This window comes from Vicia villosa, linkage group LG1 (genome assembly GCF_029867415.1).
Source record: "Vicia villosa cultivar HV-30 ecotype Madison, WI linkage group LG1, Vvil1.0, whole genome shotgun sequence".
NCBI classification, from domain to species: Eukaryota; Viridiplantae; Streptophyta; class Magnoliopsida; order Fabales; family Fabaceae; genus Vicia; species Vicia villosa.
The window spans coordinates 77,825,498-77,842,223 of record NC_081180.1 but is presented as its reverse complement, the minus strand read 5'-3'; the positions used below and the strand labels follow the sequence as shown (position 1 = coordinate 77,842,223).

General features: G+C 33.3%; 2 protein-coding genes across 2 annotated transcripts; both read left to right on the top strand.

Annotated features, from left to right (window-relative positions):
* The first annotated feature begins 10,656 nt into the window (after window positions 1-10,656).
* LOC131646584 (uncharacterized) lies at window positions 10,657-12,290 on the top strand. Its single transcript, XM_058916595.1, has 4 exons — window positions 10,657-11,110; window positions 11,200-11,265; window positions 11,353-11,797; window positions 11,888-12,290. Exons 1-4 carry the CDS (start codon window positions 10,657-10,659, stop codon window positions 12,288-12,290), a joined length of 1,368 nt encoding a protein of 455 aa, XP_058772578.1.
* Window positions 12,291-14,607: 2,317 nt separating this feature from the next.
* Window positions 14,608-16,100, top strand: LOC131646573 (uncharacterized). The gene is made up of 2 exons (XM_058916586.1): window positions 14,608-15,235; window positions 15,523-16,100. The coding sequence occupies exons 1-2, from the start codon at window positions 14,608-14,610 to the stop codon at window positions 16,098-16,100; spliced, it is 1,206 nt and encodes a 401-aa protein (XP_058772569.1).
* The last annotated feature ends 626 nt before the right edge of the window (window positions 16,101-16,726 follow it).

Here is a 16,726-nt window from a genome sequence, read left to right as displayed (position 1 = left end):
TAGTACCAACACTTGATAACATTGTTGACCCACTGACAACAAGGCTGTCATTGCACAAACTATAGAGCCTTGATCTCAAAAACGATCCAAATACATAAGTGTGCGTTATCACCGTATTTGAGAGAAAAATAGATAAAGGAGATGTGAAGATATGCATAGTACCAACACTTGATAACATTGTTGACCCAATGACAGCCTTGATAAGAGGTTCATTAATGGATATGGCATAATCCATAGAATTGTGTATCTCATTGAACTCTATTGTGGCAACAAGGCTGTCATTGCATAAACTATAGAGCCTTGATCTCAAAAATGATACAAATACATAAGTGTGCGTTATCACCGTATTTGAGAGAAAAATAGATAAAGGAGATGTGAAGATATGCATAGTACCAACACTTGATAACATTGTTGACCCACTGACAAAGCCACTTGTGCGGCAAAAGCATGATGACTATACTATATCAATAGGTATTGTGGAACCTTGTTTTGCATGTTACTTCTAGGTGATATGCAAACTAAATTATTAGGGTTTGATGTATTAGACTCTCTGATGATGGCAACCAAATGGAACATAACTCATGTCTGGTCTCAAGTGAACTTAAGTCAGTGTCTACAAGATAGAAACATTTGACAAGAATTGAAGTATATGAAAGTCTGACTCGACACGTCTAAGTGAACATATTGTAAAAGCATAAGGGCTTTCTCATAAAAGTGCATGGCTAATCACACTCACATATAAAGAAGTTTTCAAACTTATTTTTCTCAAGAAAACATTTTCAAAAATGCCTTGAAGTCGTGCCAGGTGAGTTAGAAGATATCAAAAAAGGTATGAGCAAGTTTTTGCTCTTGCCAATCGATTTGCACTTCTTCCAATCGATTGGGACAGTTAAAAAATGCACCCTAAATGCTTAAATATATTTCCTTTCCTTTTTTAGCTTGTTAATCGATTAATTTAGGCCTACCAATCGATTAGTGCATGTTAAGATTGATTGTCAGGTCATAAATGGCCCTAAAACATTTTCCTTTTATTGTCAACCTACAACCTATAAATGGAGGTCATTTCCCACATATTTTCACATCCAGAAAACGTGATTTCATTTCTCACTCACCCTCTCTCTAAACAATTCCTTTTGTATACTTTCTTTTACTGAAAAATTTGCTTTAGTGGTCTTTCGAGAAAGTCATATTACGATTGAGGAAATTGTAATTTTTAGAAGGGTAGAATTGTAAAATTTCACCAAGGGAATATTTTTTTTACTCCCCCCGTCTCATAAAAATGTCATATTTGAGCAATGCACGGTTCTTAAGAAAATGATTAGATGTGTTGGTTTTAATGATAAAACTAATATAATTTACTAGAATATCCTTATTAATTGTATTTAATAGAGTAGTTAAATAAAGTGAAAGTTAATAAATTGGGGTATAGTAGTGGAAAAATAATAATAAATGTTGCATTTATATTGTAAAAGGACAATTATTTTGAGACGAAGAAAAAGTGCAAATGAGACACTTTTATGAGACACCTGTATAATTCCTAATGTCTTATCTCTTCCCTTAAACTTTTTATTTATGTATTTTATCTTCTGCAATTTTATTTTTCGCTGCTTAAATATAAAAATGTTCTAAAATGTTTTTAAACTCTAATTTTCATCCCAAAAAAATCAAACTTAAGTTTTTTGAAACACATAATTTACCGTGCCCCTCTTATGTGCGAAGTCATGTGTCCAACAAGTGGTATTAGAGCATAACTCCTATTTTAGGACTAATTGTCTCAGGAGGAAGATGACTTCTAATAAGAGATGTTTTCGAAAATACACCACCATTTTTTAATTGTAGTAGATTTAATATATGGCAACCTATGTTTATAACTTTTAGGCAAAATACCTTTTTTGTTCCCTTATGTTAACCTCGAGGTTCATTTTGGTCCGTTAACTTCAAAAAGTGTCATATTGGTCCCTTAACTCTTCAAAAGGTGTCATTTTAGTCCTTTTTGTCATATTAGCGACTGATTTAGCGACCGGTTTTTGAGTTTTTCCGTCGCTAATGTGACAAAAGGGACTAAAATGATACCTTTTGAAGAGTTAAGGGACCAATATGACACTTTTTGAAGTTAAGGGACCAAAATGAAACCCAAGATTAACATAAAGGACCATAAAGAGTATTTTGCCTAACTTTTATTCAAATATAAATCATGAATGATGGGAAACTATTATCAATGGTCAGTTTATCCTTACCAAGTAAATGGAAAAGTAATGGATAAACCTGGATCCCTTTTGAATGAAGAAGAAAAGAGAAAGTTTGAAATAGATTTCAAAATCAAGAGTTATGTTGGAAAGTTGGTCACTAACCAATGTCTAAGAGTTAAGTATTGGAACTTTAACCCAATTCCTAAATTAAAAGATGAGATAGCCTTCATGAGTTTCAGAAAAAAATCAAGAAAGAAGAATATCATAGAGAAATTAAATGAACTAGTTCAATTAATCAAAGATGAAGAAACGAAAACCAAAGAATCATCAACTTCATCATACTCCTATCATACAACTCAGGTGGAATCCTTTGAAAGAACATACTTAGTAGTTGAACAATCTTCGAAAGATTGAACGTCAAATGAAGGAACCTCATGTTCGAAGAACCGTGAAGAAGAGAAAGTACCCTCAATAATCGGAATAAGAAAAGGAGGAAAGACATCAACCTCGGGGAGAAATATAAATGAACCTCCTTCCAACGAAGAAGGTGAAGTTTGCTTAAGGCATCCTACAAGGAAGACATTGTTAAGGTAACAAAACTATATTATGAACAATTGTTTAGAATGACTACTCAATCAGATAAAAATGATAAACTTAGAGAATGCAACTTAGGTATTAAAGTGTCTTTAAGATATATGGAAGAAATAAATAAATCACTCGATATAGAAATAACTAAAATCAGAAATTCAAGAGAAATATGTGAGAGTCGTGTCTCCCTGAAAAAGGAAGTAGTTGATTTACATGAGACCATAGGTAATTTTACCCAAGGAAAATAAAAAGTTAACTTAATCCCATCTAGACAAAGATCTTCCTTAAATAAGAATGGACTGTGATTTAAAAAAGGATTGAAAATATAGTAAAGTTGTATATCATAAGAAAAACAATTGTCCAATTCAAAAATGCACACACTGCAGAAGAATGGGCCATTTAGAGCCTCTTATTTTGACAAAGTGAAAAGATCTAAAGTTAACAACCTTAGATCTTCTGGATATAATGCACCTGGTCCCAAGAAGATTTAGAAACCAAAGGTGAAACCTTAGTATTTTGCGGGTATGCTTTGCAGCTCAAAGCTTTAACGATTATAAATAAAGTTGTGAAAAGCAAGGGTGTACTTCTAAAGTATACGATATGTATAAAGTCTATGATCCAAGAATGTAGGATGGTGACAAATATCAATTATGGTGATCAAAGAAAGTGTTTATATCAAGGTTTATGTTTCTTAGTGATCAGTTGAATAGATTTGTGTGTAATGAACATATTCATTTTATTGTTTACACCAACTCTCGCATCCAATGATGTGTAGAGAAGGAAACGCCATAATATGTTTTGTGTTCCCCTTAAAGGGGAGTTTTTATAAAAGTCTTTTGATACAAAAGGAAGTACACTATTTTAAGGTTGAAATAATAATAAAACACTTATTAATCCTTTAAAATAGTGGTTTTAATTTTGCTCATTTTTATAAATTATTTTTTACTAACCAAAAAGATGAGTTTCTAAGAGTTTTATAGAAATGAGGTGCAATAAGATTAAATGGGAGTGTATAAAAGCAATAAAATCCATCACAAGGTCCAAAATAAGGCTGAACAACGAAAGCCCAATCGATTGGCACACCATGGTAATAAATTAAAGAAGCTTGGCACACCTATTTTCATATCAAATCAAATCCAAACTTTCCCTCCAATAAAATTAAATCACAACATTGATGATGAACATACAAAATCCTGAGATATATGATTAACCAATCGGTTGAATTCATTAGCCAATTAATTGGCACACTCAGTCTGGGAAGATTTTAATTTTATTTTCAATCAGCATAATCGTCATTAATTGCTCTCTAGAAATACATGATTAAATCATCAGATGACACACTATAAATAAGTATTTACCCTTCTCTCATTTGCATTACATATTTTTTTCAAATCCTGTGAGTGTGAGGTTGTTCTTTCAAAATCATCATGGCTCCCAAAATGTTGGAGCCAGGATGTTTTGACCCCAGTATCAGAAAGTGTTCACCAGAGTAATTCATCAAAGACAATTTTAAGGTCATGAGGTTTCAACGCTCGTCCTCAAGTTACATCCTTGGAGAAGTCAACCATCCAACTATATATTGACGAACAGATACAGAGTGGGGTACCTTAACATGGTCGTTCGCTATTGTATGCTTCTTTTCCTCTCTTTCTGTTATAGTGCTCAAGACAAGGGTAATAAAGATGAAATGCATAATTTCATATTTGATATAGAATTAATGCACTTTTGCGATTCTGATGCGACTTAAACACAATGTTTACATAAATGCATATCCAATATAGACTTAATGCATTTCTGTGATTTTGATACAACTTAAGTGCATTTCATGCCTGATTGCATATCTGATATAGACTAAACTCACTTTTACGATTATAATACGACATAAACACATTGTTTGCATGAATGCATATCTGATACGAACTTAACTCATTTTGTATGATTCTGACATGGCTTAAACACATATCATGCCTGATGGCATATTTGATACAAAATTTATGCATTTATGCAATTCTGACACGGGTTAAGCGCACATCTCACATGACTCTCATTTAAGGCATACTACATGTATTTCTGCGTAGCTGGCGCACCCCTCCTCAGATTTAGTCAATCTAAGGACGTAGGTGGTGGAGCCTGAAGGCGTCCACCTCAATCTGAGCTAAACCTTAGGGTAAGGGATGAGGATCCTACCCATGGATGGGGAACGGTCCTCTATGATGCAGAGCATAATACAAAGATACAACTATGTCACATCGGCTTCACCACAGGGAACATCGTGGACTCACTAAACATAATGAATGAATCAATATAATATTACATCAAATTCTAAATGTAATGAGCAAGTATACCAACCAAAAAAGGTAGCTAACGTTATCCATTACACTAAGTCTCGAATCAAAAAACAAGAAAATTCAAGAGGCACGTCTGCCACTTCATTATAATAAAACACATTGTTTCCTTCATAAAGTTGTCGATTAGGGTTCTCACACCCAATCAAAAGTAAATTTGAGTTTCAAAATTCTCAAAGACAATTTTGGTTTTTCATTTTTTTTACGGAAAGTTTTAAAAACGTATAAAATGAAAGGTGTTTTGTAAAACTCTTTTTTCAAATAACCAAATCAAACAAGGCCTTAATGTTTCAATCTTTTTTAAAAATTTAGGCGAGTGAACGATTTTAAATTACTCATCAAAGAATTTTATAGAAGTTAAATATTAAGAAATAAGGGATTGACCCATTCTTACAAAATTAAAGTAGTTTGATTGAGAAAACATGATAGCAAATGATTTAATTTTAAAATAAAACTTTGATAGTTGATACCATGTTAAAAATATAATTTATGTGTGCCATACCTCAAATTTGTCCTACCCTTCCCAATATATATGCCTTATGTTAAAATCATTTGCATCAGTTAATTCAATTAGGTCATGCATTTAACATACCATACATCACATTTTGCAAACACAATCCTCAAGTCAAGGTTCAATAATTTTGGTTTTAATCGGTTCGAAGTGAGTTTTTGAGGCAGACACTATCTGGTAATTAATTGAGTTCATTTTCCATACTTACTCATAGTGTAAAGCATCTCTTTATTTGAGATTCATGGTTGTCAGAAATATCACTTAATTCAAAAAATTGTTGGAATTTGAAGAAAATGGCATAATGGGAATAAAAGAGAACATTTTATTCAAATTAATGGAAATTGAATTTTGTTTGAAAATCAAGTCAAGAGGATAGATTACATAGAAAGAGGAGGAAAAATTGCACAATTTTGGTTAGGTTGTCTTTTTGGTCAAACAGTTGACTTTTTGGTCACCCGTTGACTTCTAGTTAACTTTCGACTCTAAACTTGACTTCGTCTCCTGAGTATTCCTAGACATATCCCATAATGATTTGACATGACAGTCATCATCGTTCTCGAGAAAATCCAAAATTACATCATTATGTTACAAGAGACAATTTTCAACAAAGTGCAAAAGTTTCATGAACTTCTCTTCAATCACCATTGTTGCCCCGACTTTAAATCTCCACTGGAATGTTTGTCTCGCTGCAAGGAAAATTGAAATCAAGTTAGTCTACATGAATCTTGAGCATAATCTATCTAAATTTCAAAAGAAAATATGAGAAAAATGACATTTTCGACTTGGGAAAAATTTGCCATAGTAACGTTTATTTTTGCAACATTCCCCAATTTTTGCAAGCTAAAAAACCCAAAATTTAATCATTAAGCAAGAGTGCTTATTTCAAAAAAAAGTAATTCCCAAAAGAAGCATTCAAAAGCATGGTTTCATGAAAGTCCAAAGTAAAAGGCAAATTCAATACAAATTCAAGGCAACTTCAAGTTATAATCAAGTGACCATTCACATCTACTTTTAATATAATAAAGTAGAATACATATGAAATCCTATCATTAACCCTCTAATCACCAATTTGAGGGTGATAATCGGGGACACAACGGTAATTGCATCTGCTTTAATAATTTAATTAAAAATATACATTCCTTAATCATTGCATAACTTTTCAATTGTCCAATTTCTTCTCCATAATTAATATTAATGTGATGCTTTTGTAGATAGTTGTGCAAATCTGCATGGAATACAGCAAAACCCTTTGCACGCTTTTTCTCTTTGGTTGCTCAAAAAAACTTCAAATTTCTATCATCATTCTATATATATTATGGCTTTTGATTTCAAGCTCCAAACCCTACATTTGGCTTATCTCCCTCTCCTGTTTCCGCCCATCAATATTAGGTTTATCTTTTTCACGTAGATTCTGCGATACATCCTCCATGTCACACTGTTAGTTGTTTTTCTAAACGACTTTTGTTTTAACCTTTCTATTTTTCGATTTCTGCAGAATATGAGTCGAAAATTTGACTGCATAAAAGACATCAGCGACAAGAAGGAAACATGGAGATTGGCTGTTCGAATTATTGATCTATGGAGCGTTGTTAACAGTAAGGGTGCTGAACATCTGGAGATGGTTATCATGGATGTTGCGGTATAAATATTTCATTTTGCTTTAATCTTTCATTTTTTCATTATTAGCAATATTTTTCAGGGATTAACCATGTTTTACATTTGTTGTTAGGGTGATCGAATTCAAGTTTTGATTCGGGCTGATCATACAGATAAGTGGAAATCAAGAATTCAAGAGAATATGACTTGCATAATCAACAACAGTATTGTATTTGACAACAATTTTTAGTGGAAGCTGTGTGACCATTCGAAAAAATTCGTGTTCCTTGGTGGTACGACCATGAAACAAATGGATGTCCAAAATATTCCTCCTCTGAAGTATTATTTCAAAGAGTTTTCCGAAATTAATGCAGGCAAATGTCATCTTAACAGACTTGAAGGTAGAAAAAAGCATTAAGCACGCTTTATTTCTTATAAGGATCCATTTACTTATAACATTTTTTATATTTGATCTCTTTTGCAGATATTATAGGTGTTGTACATGAGATAAACAATATGCAATCAAACACTCCAGGGAAAAAGACATTTGTGGCCCTCAGTCTGAAAGATTTGAGGTATATTTTTTCCCCTTAATCCTCTTTCAGTATTTAGTTATCGATAATTATGATTCAATGTAAAATTTTCTTAACTGAATTTTTGGTTTAACATCTCAGTGGTGACATTATTAACTGCACATTATGGGAGAGCTATGGTTCTAAGTTTTTGGATTATTATAATGACCCAAATAACACGGGTGCTATTGTCATCATACTAACCCATACAATGATCAAGGATTCCCAGGGTTTGTTTTTTTTTTCTGTTGTTTCCCTTATCACATTTTTTCAACAATGTTGTAAACTTTTTTTCCTTCAATCAGTATCCAATGCATGGAGTGGTTCTAAGCTGCTAATCAACAAAGACATCCCGGAGATTTCTGAGTTTTTGTCAAAGTATTAACATTAGGCAGTATTTCAATTCAATTAGTTTTGTATGTTGATTCCAATTTATAACATGGATTTATTATAATATTCCCAGGTTGCCTGCAAATGAGCAATCCCAAAAGCCTTCGCAATCTACCAAATCTATGTCTCTTTGGTTTGGTGGATCTCAGTTTACAACACTTGAAAAATTTGTTCATAAGGCAAAGTGCATTCCTTTGAGTCAATTCTGCAAAATCAAACAAGTATAACTCAGAAATTCGTAAATGTCTATTCAAGTTATTACCAATTATCTATATGTATTTGTAATGTTTTTATTTTTATTTTTAGGACATGTTATGTGTGACTGTTGGAACTACCACGAAATTTTATGTATCCAAGCATGGTTGGTTTTACTATGGTTGCACAAAGTGCTCTGTGAAGGCTACTGATTTGAACAATCCATACAAGTGTATCTGTGGCAAAAATGTTCACAAACCCATACCAAGGTTGTTTGTTATAATATTTTCTATTTATGACATTTTAACCCTTTTTGTCTAAGATCACTCAATTTTATTATATGTATTTATATAATAGGTACAAAGTTGATATATATGTTTATGACGGTGAATCAAAGTTCCGATTTGTATTTTGGGATGCCGACTGTGAGCAGATTATAGGACAGTCTGCTGATAGCATGCATAAATCAATGTTAGAGGTATGTTAATAATTTAGTTTCTTTGTATAATAGAATAATATATGGTTTCTAACATACTTTTTCAACTTTAGAATGGTGAAGATGATCCCATGGTTTATCCTGACGAGCTTGACATGTTATTGGAAAAGAAAATGGCTTTGAGAGCTAAAGTACAACCAACCTTTGGGCAAGCATCTGTTTGGAAGTTGTCTTATGATGAAGAATTTGTCAGTCAAATTGAAAAGGATTATATTGCTGATGAGGTTTTTCAGTTTATAGTAATCCGATTGAATATCTTAAATTAATTGGAATCCAACTGTATTAATAATATCCTATTGTATAACACAGGCTCATAGTCTTCCTCCCATGCAAAATGCTGTTGCTGATCATGTTGATACTTCCATGGTATGTTATTTGTTAATTTGCAATGTTCTCATGCAAAACATGTATTTTATTCCATATTTACTAAATCTGTTTACTACATTTGAAGGAGTCCTTATCTGCATTTGGAGAAAATGATCCTGACAAGAGTTTGGCCAATACCCCTTCAAAGAGTGTTTCTCATTCTGTTGATGTTGAAGAATCGGATTGTCAGATTTTAGGGCTTACACAATATTCAAGAACCAAACCACCCAAAAAAGTGAAGATTGAACCAAATGCTTGAAGACTTCATCAACTTTTTTATTTTATGCATCCTATATCTTATTTGCTGGAACTTATAATCCTATGGTTTATGTTTTGTTGTTGTTAAGTTTATGGGATGTATTGTTTAATTTACTTAGTGGTACTGTTTTGTGTACCAACAAACTCTTCACTTTTGGACAACATACATTTTTTGTATTCAAGCATTCTATTTAATTTCAATTTCGAGATTGTCATGAAATTATTTAGTTCTATTTTAATCAATATCTTATTCTGAATTTATTGTTATGACAGGTTATTTGGGTTGTATTGTTTCAAAATTATATATACTTTTGTTTATCACTTTTGGACAAAATGCATGTATGGTATTTTTACATTTATGCTCAATCCAATTGTATTTTTACTTAATCATATTAGTTTACATAATATGATTCTAATATATGCTGCAGGTCAGATATTGTTATTTAAATTTTTTATGTAACAATGTAGCCATCTCACATTTAATATACATATTTAATTTACAAAATCATAATAACAACATTATACAAGTTTAATTTGAACCTTTTGCTTATTCATATTTAGGGTTCTTTTTAAATATGGTATGAATTACTAAATCATGTCTCCTATTAATATTTTCAAAAACAGATATTCTCATCAACCAATATAACTTTTGCTATTCCATTATTTTTGTTGCTAAACTTATAATAGTTTTAATTTATTTATGAAATATTTTCAATAAACTCCCTTTTTTACTCAAGCCACTTACTCACTCATTTCATTTATTACATGCTTTGGAAACTAGACAAGTTAAGTTTGTTTCACACTTTAAACAATCATCATTGCTTTTCTATCATGCTTTGGATGTTTAATGACACTTAACGTGTAATGCCAAGAATGATAATCATTACAATTTCAAAACAAAATTGTGTATGAAAGAGATTAATTAATGACTATGCTAAGCGTGCAGATGAAAGCAAAGGACCAAATACAAGCATGATTGCTAATATCAACTCCTACTATAATTATTACATATCCACATAACTTAAACATACATATATTATGGCTTTATATTCGTCCCAAGTCTTTGTCCGAAATTATGTCTAAACATATCAAATTAGCATAAATATGGATGATCTGAATCAAAAGGCTCTTGAAGATAAATGGTTTAGCAATGTTAAGCAGAAAAAGATCAGCAGAAGCAAGACTTCATCGTAAACGTCAGCTCCAATTCAAGAGAGCAAAGAAATTGAATGGACTGCAGAAGGAGAATGTAGGAAAGACTACCCCAATTAGTAGACATGATAATGCTCATACAAGAATTCCACTTTCTACCATCTCTCAGAACATTCCAAGTTCCAGCAATTCGGTTTTAACAACTTTGCAGAAAACTCATGCTTCTTCGGTGATCAGTAGTCTTGCAAATTCGTTGAATAAAAAACGTGCAAGAGTCGTTACTTGCAGGAACATCAATAATATAGGGACGAATTTAAAGAAGAGATTTGATAACGTTGTTGGTGAATGTGGTTCTACATCTTCAAAAAACTCACCTTTACAGACTACTGAAATTAATGAACCTTTTGAAGATGACAACGAAGAGGATAATATGCATGATGATTCGTCAGAGAGTATGGTTTATTTATGGTAATGTACATTCTCAATGAATTTAAACATTAAACAAATTTCTAATTAACTTTGCATGTATCAATTTCCAAAGGTTGGATGGACGAAGATGAAGAAGATATGGACAATCAAACTGTAATGGTCAATGCACTACCATCAGGTTTTGTAACAATCATGTAATCATTGTGAGTTAAGTTATATTGTTAAACATCCTTTGATCTGTTAACTTAGCTATGCATTCATTTAGGAGATTTTTACGACATAGGTGATCCAGTGTTTGAATGTCCAAAATGTGGTGCAAACATGTGGTATTTAGAAAGGAAGACCAAGTACCGGAAAACATTAAATCCTAAGTTCACAATGTGTTGTGGGGATGGTAAAGTTCAAATTCCTCTATTGAGAGAACCTCCACCGGTGTTACAGAAACTGTTGTTTGACCAAACAAACCCTGAATCAAAACTATTTCAACAACAAATACGTCTTTTCAACATGATGTTTGCATTTACGTCTCCGGGTGCTAAAATGGACAACCGTTTTAACAATGGTAGAGGTCCTCCAAATTATCGAATTCAAGGACAATCATGTCATCATATAGGTAGCATGTTACCATTACCAGGACAAAATCCCCGATTTGCACAACTCTATATTTATGATACTGAACATGAAATACAACATAAAGTAAACGGATTCAAGTATGTTTCTTGATTATTTCATGTATAATAATATGCTCTGTTTTATGCGATATGGACCATATACCATTTTTTTGTTTTCATTCTTTGCAGGACAAAAGACAGAATAGATGTTGACATAGTGAAAAAACTCTCTTCTATGTTATATCAACACAATGTTCATGCTCAAAGTTTTAAGATGGCAAGGGATATACTTTCCGAAGGCAATGTTTCTGACCTAAAGCTCCGTCTCATTTCCGAGCGACGCACCGATGGAAGAATTTATAATCAACCAACTGTTTCCGAAGTTGCTGCTCTAATTGTTGGTGATGTTGATACTGCTGAGAAGAGGGACATAATAATGCACAAACAGACTGGACAACTTCAAATAATAGATGAATATCATACATCATATTTGGGATTTCAATATCCATTGCTTTTCCCTTATGGCGAAGATGGTTACATGCCTAACATTAGACATCGCAATCAAGATTCCAACAATAGACGTAACTCATAATCAATGATTGGAGTAGCCGACAACGAGGATGTTTCATGGGAGCAAGCAACTAAAAGAAATAGAGTGACAATTAGAAAGTGGTTCGCATTTCGTATTCAAGCCAGGAAGAACGAGGCCCAAACAGTTATCAGATCAAGAAGGTTATTTCAACAGTTTTTGGCTGATGGTTATACAATGATGGAATCTGAGAGACTTCGATGGTTAAGAAAAAATCAATCTAAACTTCGAGTGGGAAAGTATAACTATCTAACAGATGCCAGAACCAATGGACATACCGATGGTGCAAACACAGGGAAAAGGGTTGTCCTTCCATCTTCGTATGTTGGTAGTCGCAGATACATGGATCAACTTTACTTTGATGGAATGGCAATATGTAGTTATGTTGGATTTCCTGATCTATTCATAACGTTTACGTGTAGTCCAAACTGACCAGAATTGAAACGTGTACTTGCTTCTAATAATCTGACACCAGCAGATCGGCCGGACCTCATCACGAGAATATTTAAGATGAAATTCGATGAGTTACTATCAGATTTAACTAAAAAAAGTATTATGGGCAAAGTTCTTGCGTGTAAGTATTGATTCATTTCAAAACTTGGCATATATTATTTTGATTCTTAAACATCATTATTCATACAATTTTTTTGTTGTAGATATGTACACCATTGAGTTTCAGAAAAGAGGCCTGCCCCACGCTCATATTTTGATATTTCTACATCCATCCAGCAAATATCCAACACCAGCTGATATTGACCATATCATATCTGCCGAAATTCCGAACAAGGACACTGACTGAGACTTATATAACTTGGTAAAAAGTCACATGATTCACGGACCATGCGGAAACGCAAACCGGTCTTCGCAATGCATGAAGGAAGGTAAATGTTCCAAATACTTTCCTTAAGACTTTCGGGCTGATACAGTCGTCGATCAAGATGGTTATCCGGTTTACAGAAGAAGGGACAACGGTCACACTGTCATTAGGAATGGTATAGAGGTTGACAATAGATTTGTTGTTCCTTACAATGCAAAATTGTTGTTGAAGTTTATAACTCATATTAATATGGAATGGTGCAATCAAAGCACATCCATAAAATATTTGTTTAAATACATCAACAAAGGCTATGATCGAATAACCGCTGCAATTGTCATGAATGAAAATGGATGTCCTATCGAGAGTCAAGATGTTGATGAAATCAAGCAGTATATTGACTGTAGATATGTTTCTCCAAGTGAAGCATCTTGGAAAATTTATGGTTTCCCCATTCATGGAAGGAAACCAGCTGTGGAAAGATTACACTTCCATTGCGAAGGTCAACATTCAGTATACTATACTGACATCAGCAATGTTTCTAATGTTCTTGAGAAACCAAGTGTAACTGAATCGATGTTTACGGCATGGTTTGAAGCTAATCAGAAATACACCGAAGCTCAACAGTTAAGTTATAGCAATTTTGTTTCAAAGTTTGTATATGTCAAAAAGAAAAGAGAGTGGAAACCCAGGCAGAAGAGTTACACAATTGGCAGGTTAATTTGGGTTCCTCCAACTACAGGAGAATTGTACCTTCTCAGAATGATGCTAACACATGTGAAGGGCCCTCGAAATTATTCAGAACTGAAAATAGTTAATAACGTCAAGCACGATACATTCCGTGATGCATGTTTTGCAATGGGTTTTATTGGGGATGATCGCGAATTTATAGCTGCTATTTCAGAGGCATTTCATTGGGGTTCTGGTCATTACTTAAGATTACTTTTTGTCCACATGTTATTGTCAAGTAGCATTAACAGACCAAGGCATGTATGGAGCAAAACACGACATCTTTTATCCGATGGAATTCTTTACTCTCAGCAGACTATTGCCAACAACAGAGGTAACATGTCATTGAAGCAAAAAGTAGATATCAACTTCCTTAACTTCATTTTTTAAATAATTCTATTGCACACTTCTGTTAAAATAGGTTTGAGGTTATCAGAACAAGAAATCTACAATCTGACTTTGATTGAGATAGAAAAGCTACTACAACGCAATCGTAAGAGCCTAAGCGACTTTCCTGGGATGCCAAAACCACAAGGATATGTTCCCGAAGAATTTGGCAACAAGCTTATTTACGAAGAGCGGAACTACAATCCCGTTGAACAACTTCAAGAATTTAACATGCTGTATTAGAATCTCACAGGTTTCTTCACTGTCCATTTGTATTTTGTTATAAATGTAAAACCAAATTATATATGAATGCATAGTATCTTAATTTAATTTAGAATAATCTTCTAATTACCAACAGATGAACAAAGGGATGTATTCAAGCAAATCATGATGGCTGTGAATAACCAGAATGGAGGCGTGTTCTTTCTTTATGGTTACGGCGGTACAGGCAAAACCTATATGTGGAGAACATTAGCTTCTTATATAAGATCAAAGAAACAAATATGTTTGACAGTTGCTTCTTCTGGAATTGCCTCACTATTACTTCCAGGTGGCCGGACGGCGCATTCTAAATTCAAAATTCCGATTCCCACGCTTGAATCTTCCACATGCGACATAAACAAAGGGAGCGATAGAGGTGATCTACTAAAACTATCAAAGTTGATAATCTGGGATGAGGCTCCAATGTGTCATAAATTTTGTTTTGAGGCATTGGATAAAACTCTGAAGGATATCATGGGTGGATCCAAAGCATCAAATAAAATATTTGGAGGTAAGGTAATAGTCTTCGGCGGTGATTTCAGGCAAATTCTTTCGGTTATTCCAAGAGGCAGCCGCTCAGATATAGTTCATGCTACAATAAATTCATCATACATATGGGATCACTGCAAGGTTTTGAAACTTACAAAGAACATGCGACTACAGCAGTCGGCAACATCCAGCAGTTCTGCAGAGTTAAGACATTTCTCAGATTGGATTTTAACTGTTGGAGATGGGAAGATATCAGAACCAAATGATGGTTACGCAGAGATCGACGTTCCTAAAGATTGATTTCTGATTTTGATGATCCCCTTGAGGCAATATTTGAAAACACTTACCCAAATTTTGATGTTAATTTCCATAATGTAGATTTTCTACAGTCAAGGGCAATATTAGCTGGAACCATAGAGACTGTTGATCAAATCAATCAGTATATTTTAGAATTTGTTCCCGATAATCAACATTTCTTTCTAAGATTTCGTTGTGTATTTTATTTTTTCATGCCCAATATTATGTACGACAACAAATAATATTATCAACTTGCAGGTCAAGAGAAAGAGTATTTAAGCTCGGATTCAGTTGATACCACAGACGGTGACGACAATGAATCTTTTGATGTTTTAACTCCTGAATTTTTGAATGCCTTGCAAGCTTCCGGTGTCCCCAATCATAAAATCAAATTGAAGATCGGTACTCCAATAATGCTTCTCAGGAATATTGATCAAGCAGAAGGTCTTTGCAATGGAACACGTCTCATTGTTACCAAATTGGCCGATCATGTTATCGAAGCAAAAATTATTTCTGGAAAGAACATTGGTGGTGTCGTATACATTGCACGAATGGACATAACTCTGACTCAATCCCCATGGCCCTTCCGAATGACCAGAAGACAGTTTCCTATAACGGTATGCTACGCTATGACAATTAACAAATCTCAAGGTCAGTCTTTAGATTTTGTCGGTATATATTTGCCAAGAAGCGTGTTCAGCCATGGTCAATTTTATGTGGCAGTTTCAAGAGTAAAGAGCAAAAAGGGTCTAAAGATTTTAATTCACGACAAAGACAAACAACCATTGTCGGTGACGACGAATGTCGTTTTCAAAGAAGTCTTTGAAAATTTATAGTTGGACATTTAAATGTTGTATTCAAATAGTATTTTGAAATTTTAAACGCCATGCACGTTAATCATTTCAAGTTCGGGGTTTCTAATGAAGATCTTGAAGGATACTATGATTTTATTGTAGATGCACAATCTTCATTTTTTTGTAATTGCAATAGATGATATATGCAACTCATGTATATCTTTTTTTTTTCAATTCACACATTCTTCAATTATAAATCATTAATCTAAAGATTTAGAGAAACATAAACATGCTGTAAAATAATTACATCATAAAAGATCCACTCTATAATAAAATAAGACCACGACACCGTAATTCACGTTGTTATCAAACAATGTAACATTTGCATCATCATTCATAGAATTTAACAGTGGTAAAACTAAATCACAGTCAACATAAAATCCATATTCTTAAACAAATACATTTCACAACACAAACATTAAAGATAAAAAACAACCAACCCAACACAGTACCTTCGTATTAAAACATACCAGCAACATCAATTCCTGTTCACTAACTCAACAAATATCAGATCTGAAAATGGAATCATTGAGAATTCAAGCACGTCTCCTGATTTAAGCTTTTTCTCTTTTGCAAAAGAGTACCATCCAAGCCCAATATGTTTTTCA

Excerpts from the sequence above, each read along its gene's own strand:
- LOC131646573 (XM_058916586.1), top strand. The coding sequence starts at position 14,608 with ATGGCTGTGAATAACCAGAATGGAGGCGTGTTCTTTCTTTATGGTTAC. Across the intron at positions 15,236-15,522 it reads GATATCAGAACCAAATGATG|GTCAAGAGAAAGAGTATTTA; the intron begins GTTACGCAGAGA and ends ATCAACTTGCAG.
- LOC131646584 (XM_058916595.1), top strand. The coding sequence starts at position 10,657 with ATGTTAAGCAGAAAAAGATCAGCAGAAGCAAGACTTCATCGTAAACGT. Across the intron at positions 11,111-11,199 it reads GCATGATGATTCGTCAGAGA|GTTGGATGGACGAAGATGAA; the intron begins GTATGGTTTATT and ends CAATTTCCAAAG. Across the intron at positions 11,798-11,887 it reads CATAAAGTAAACGGATTCAA|GACAAAAGACAGAATAGATG; the intron begins GTATGTTTCTTG and ends CATTCTTTGCAG.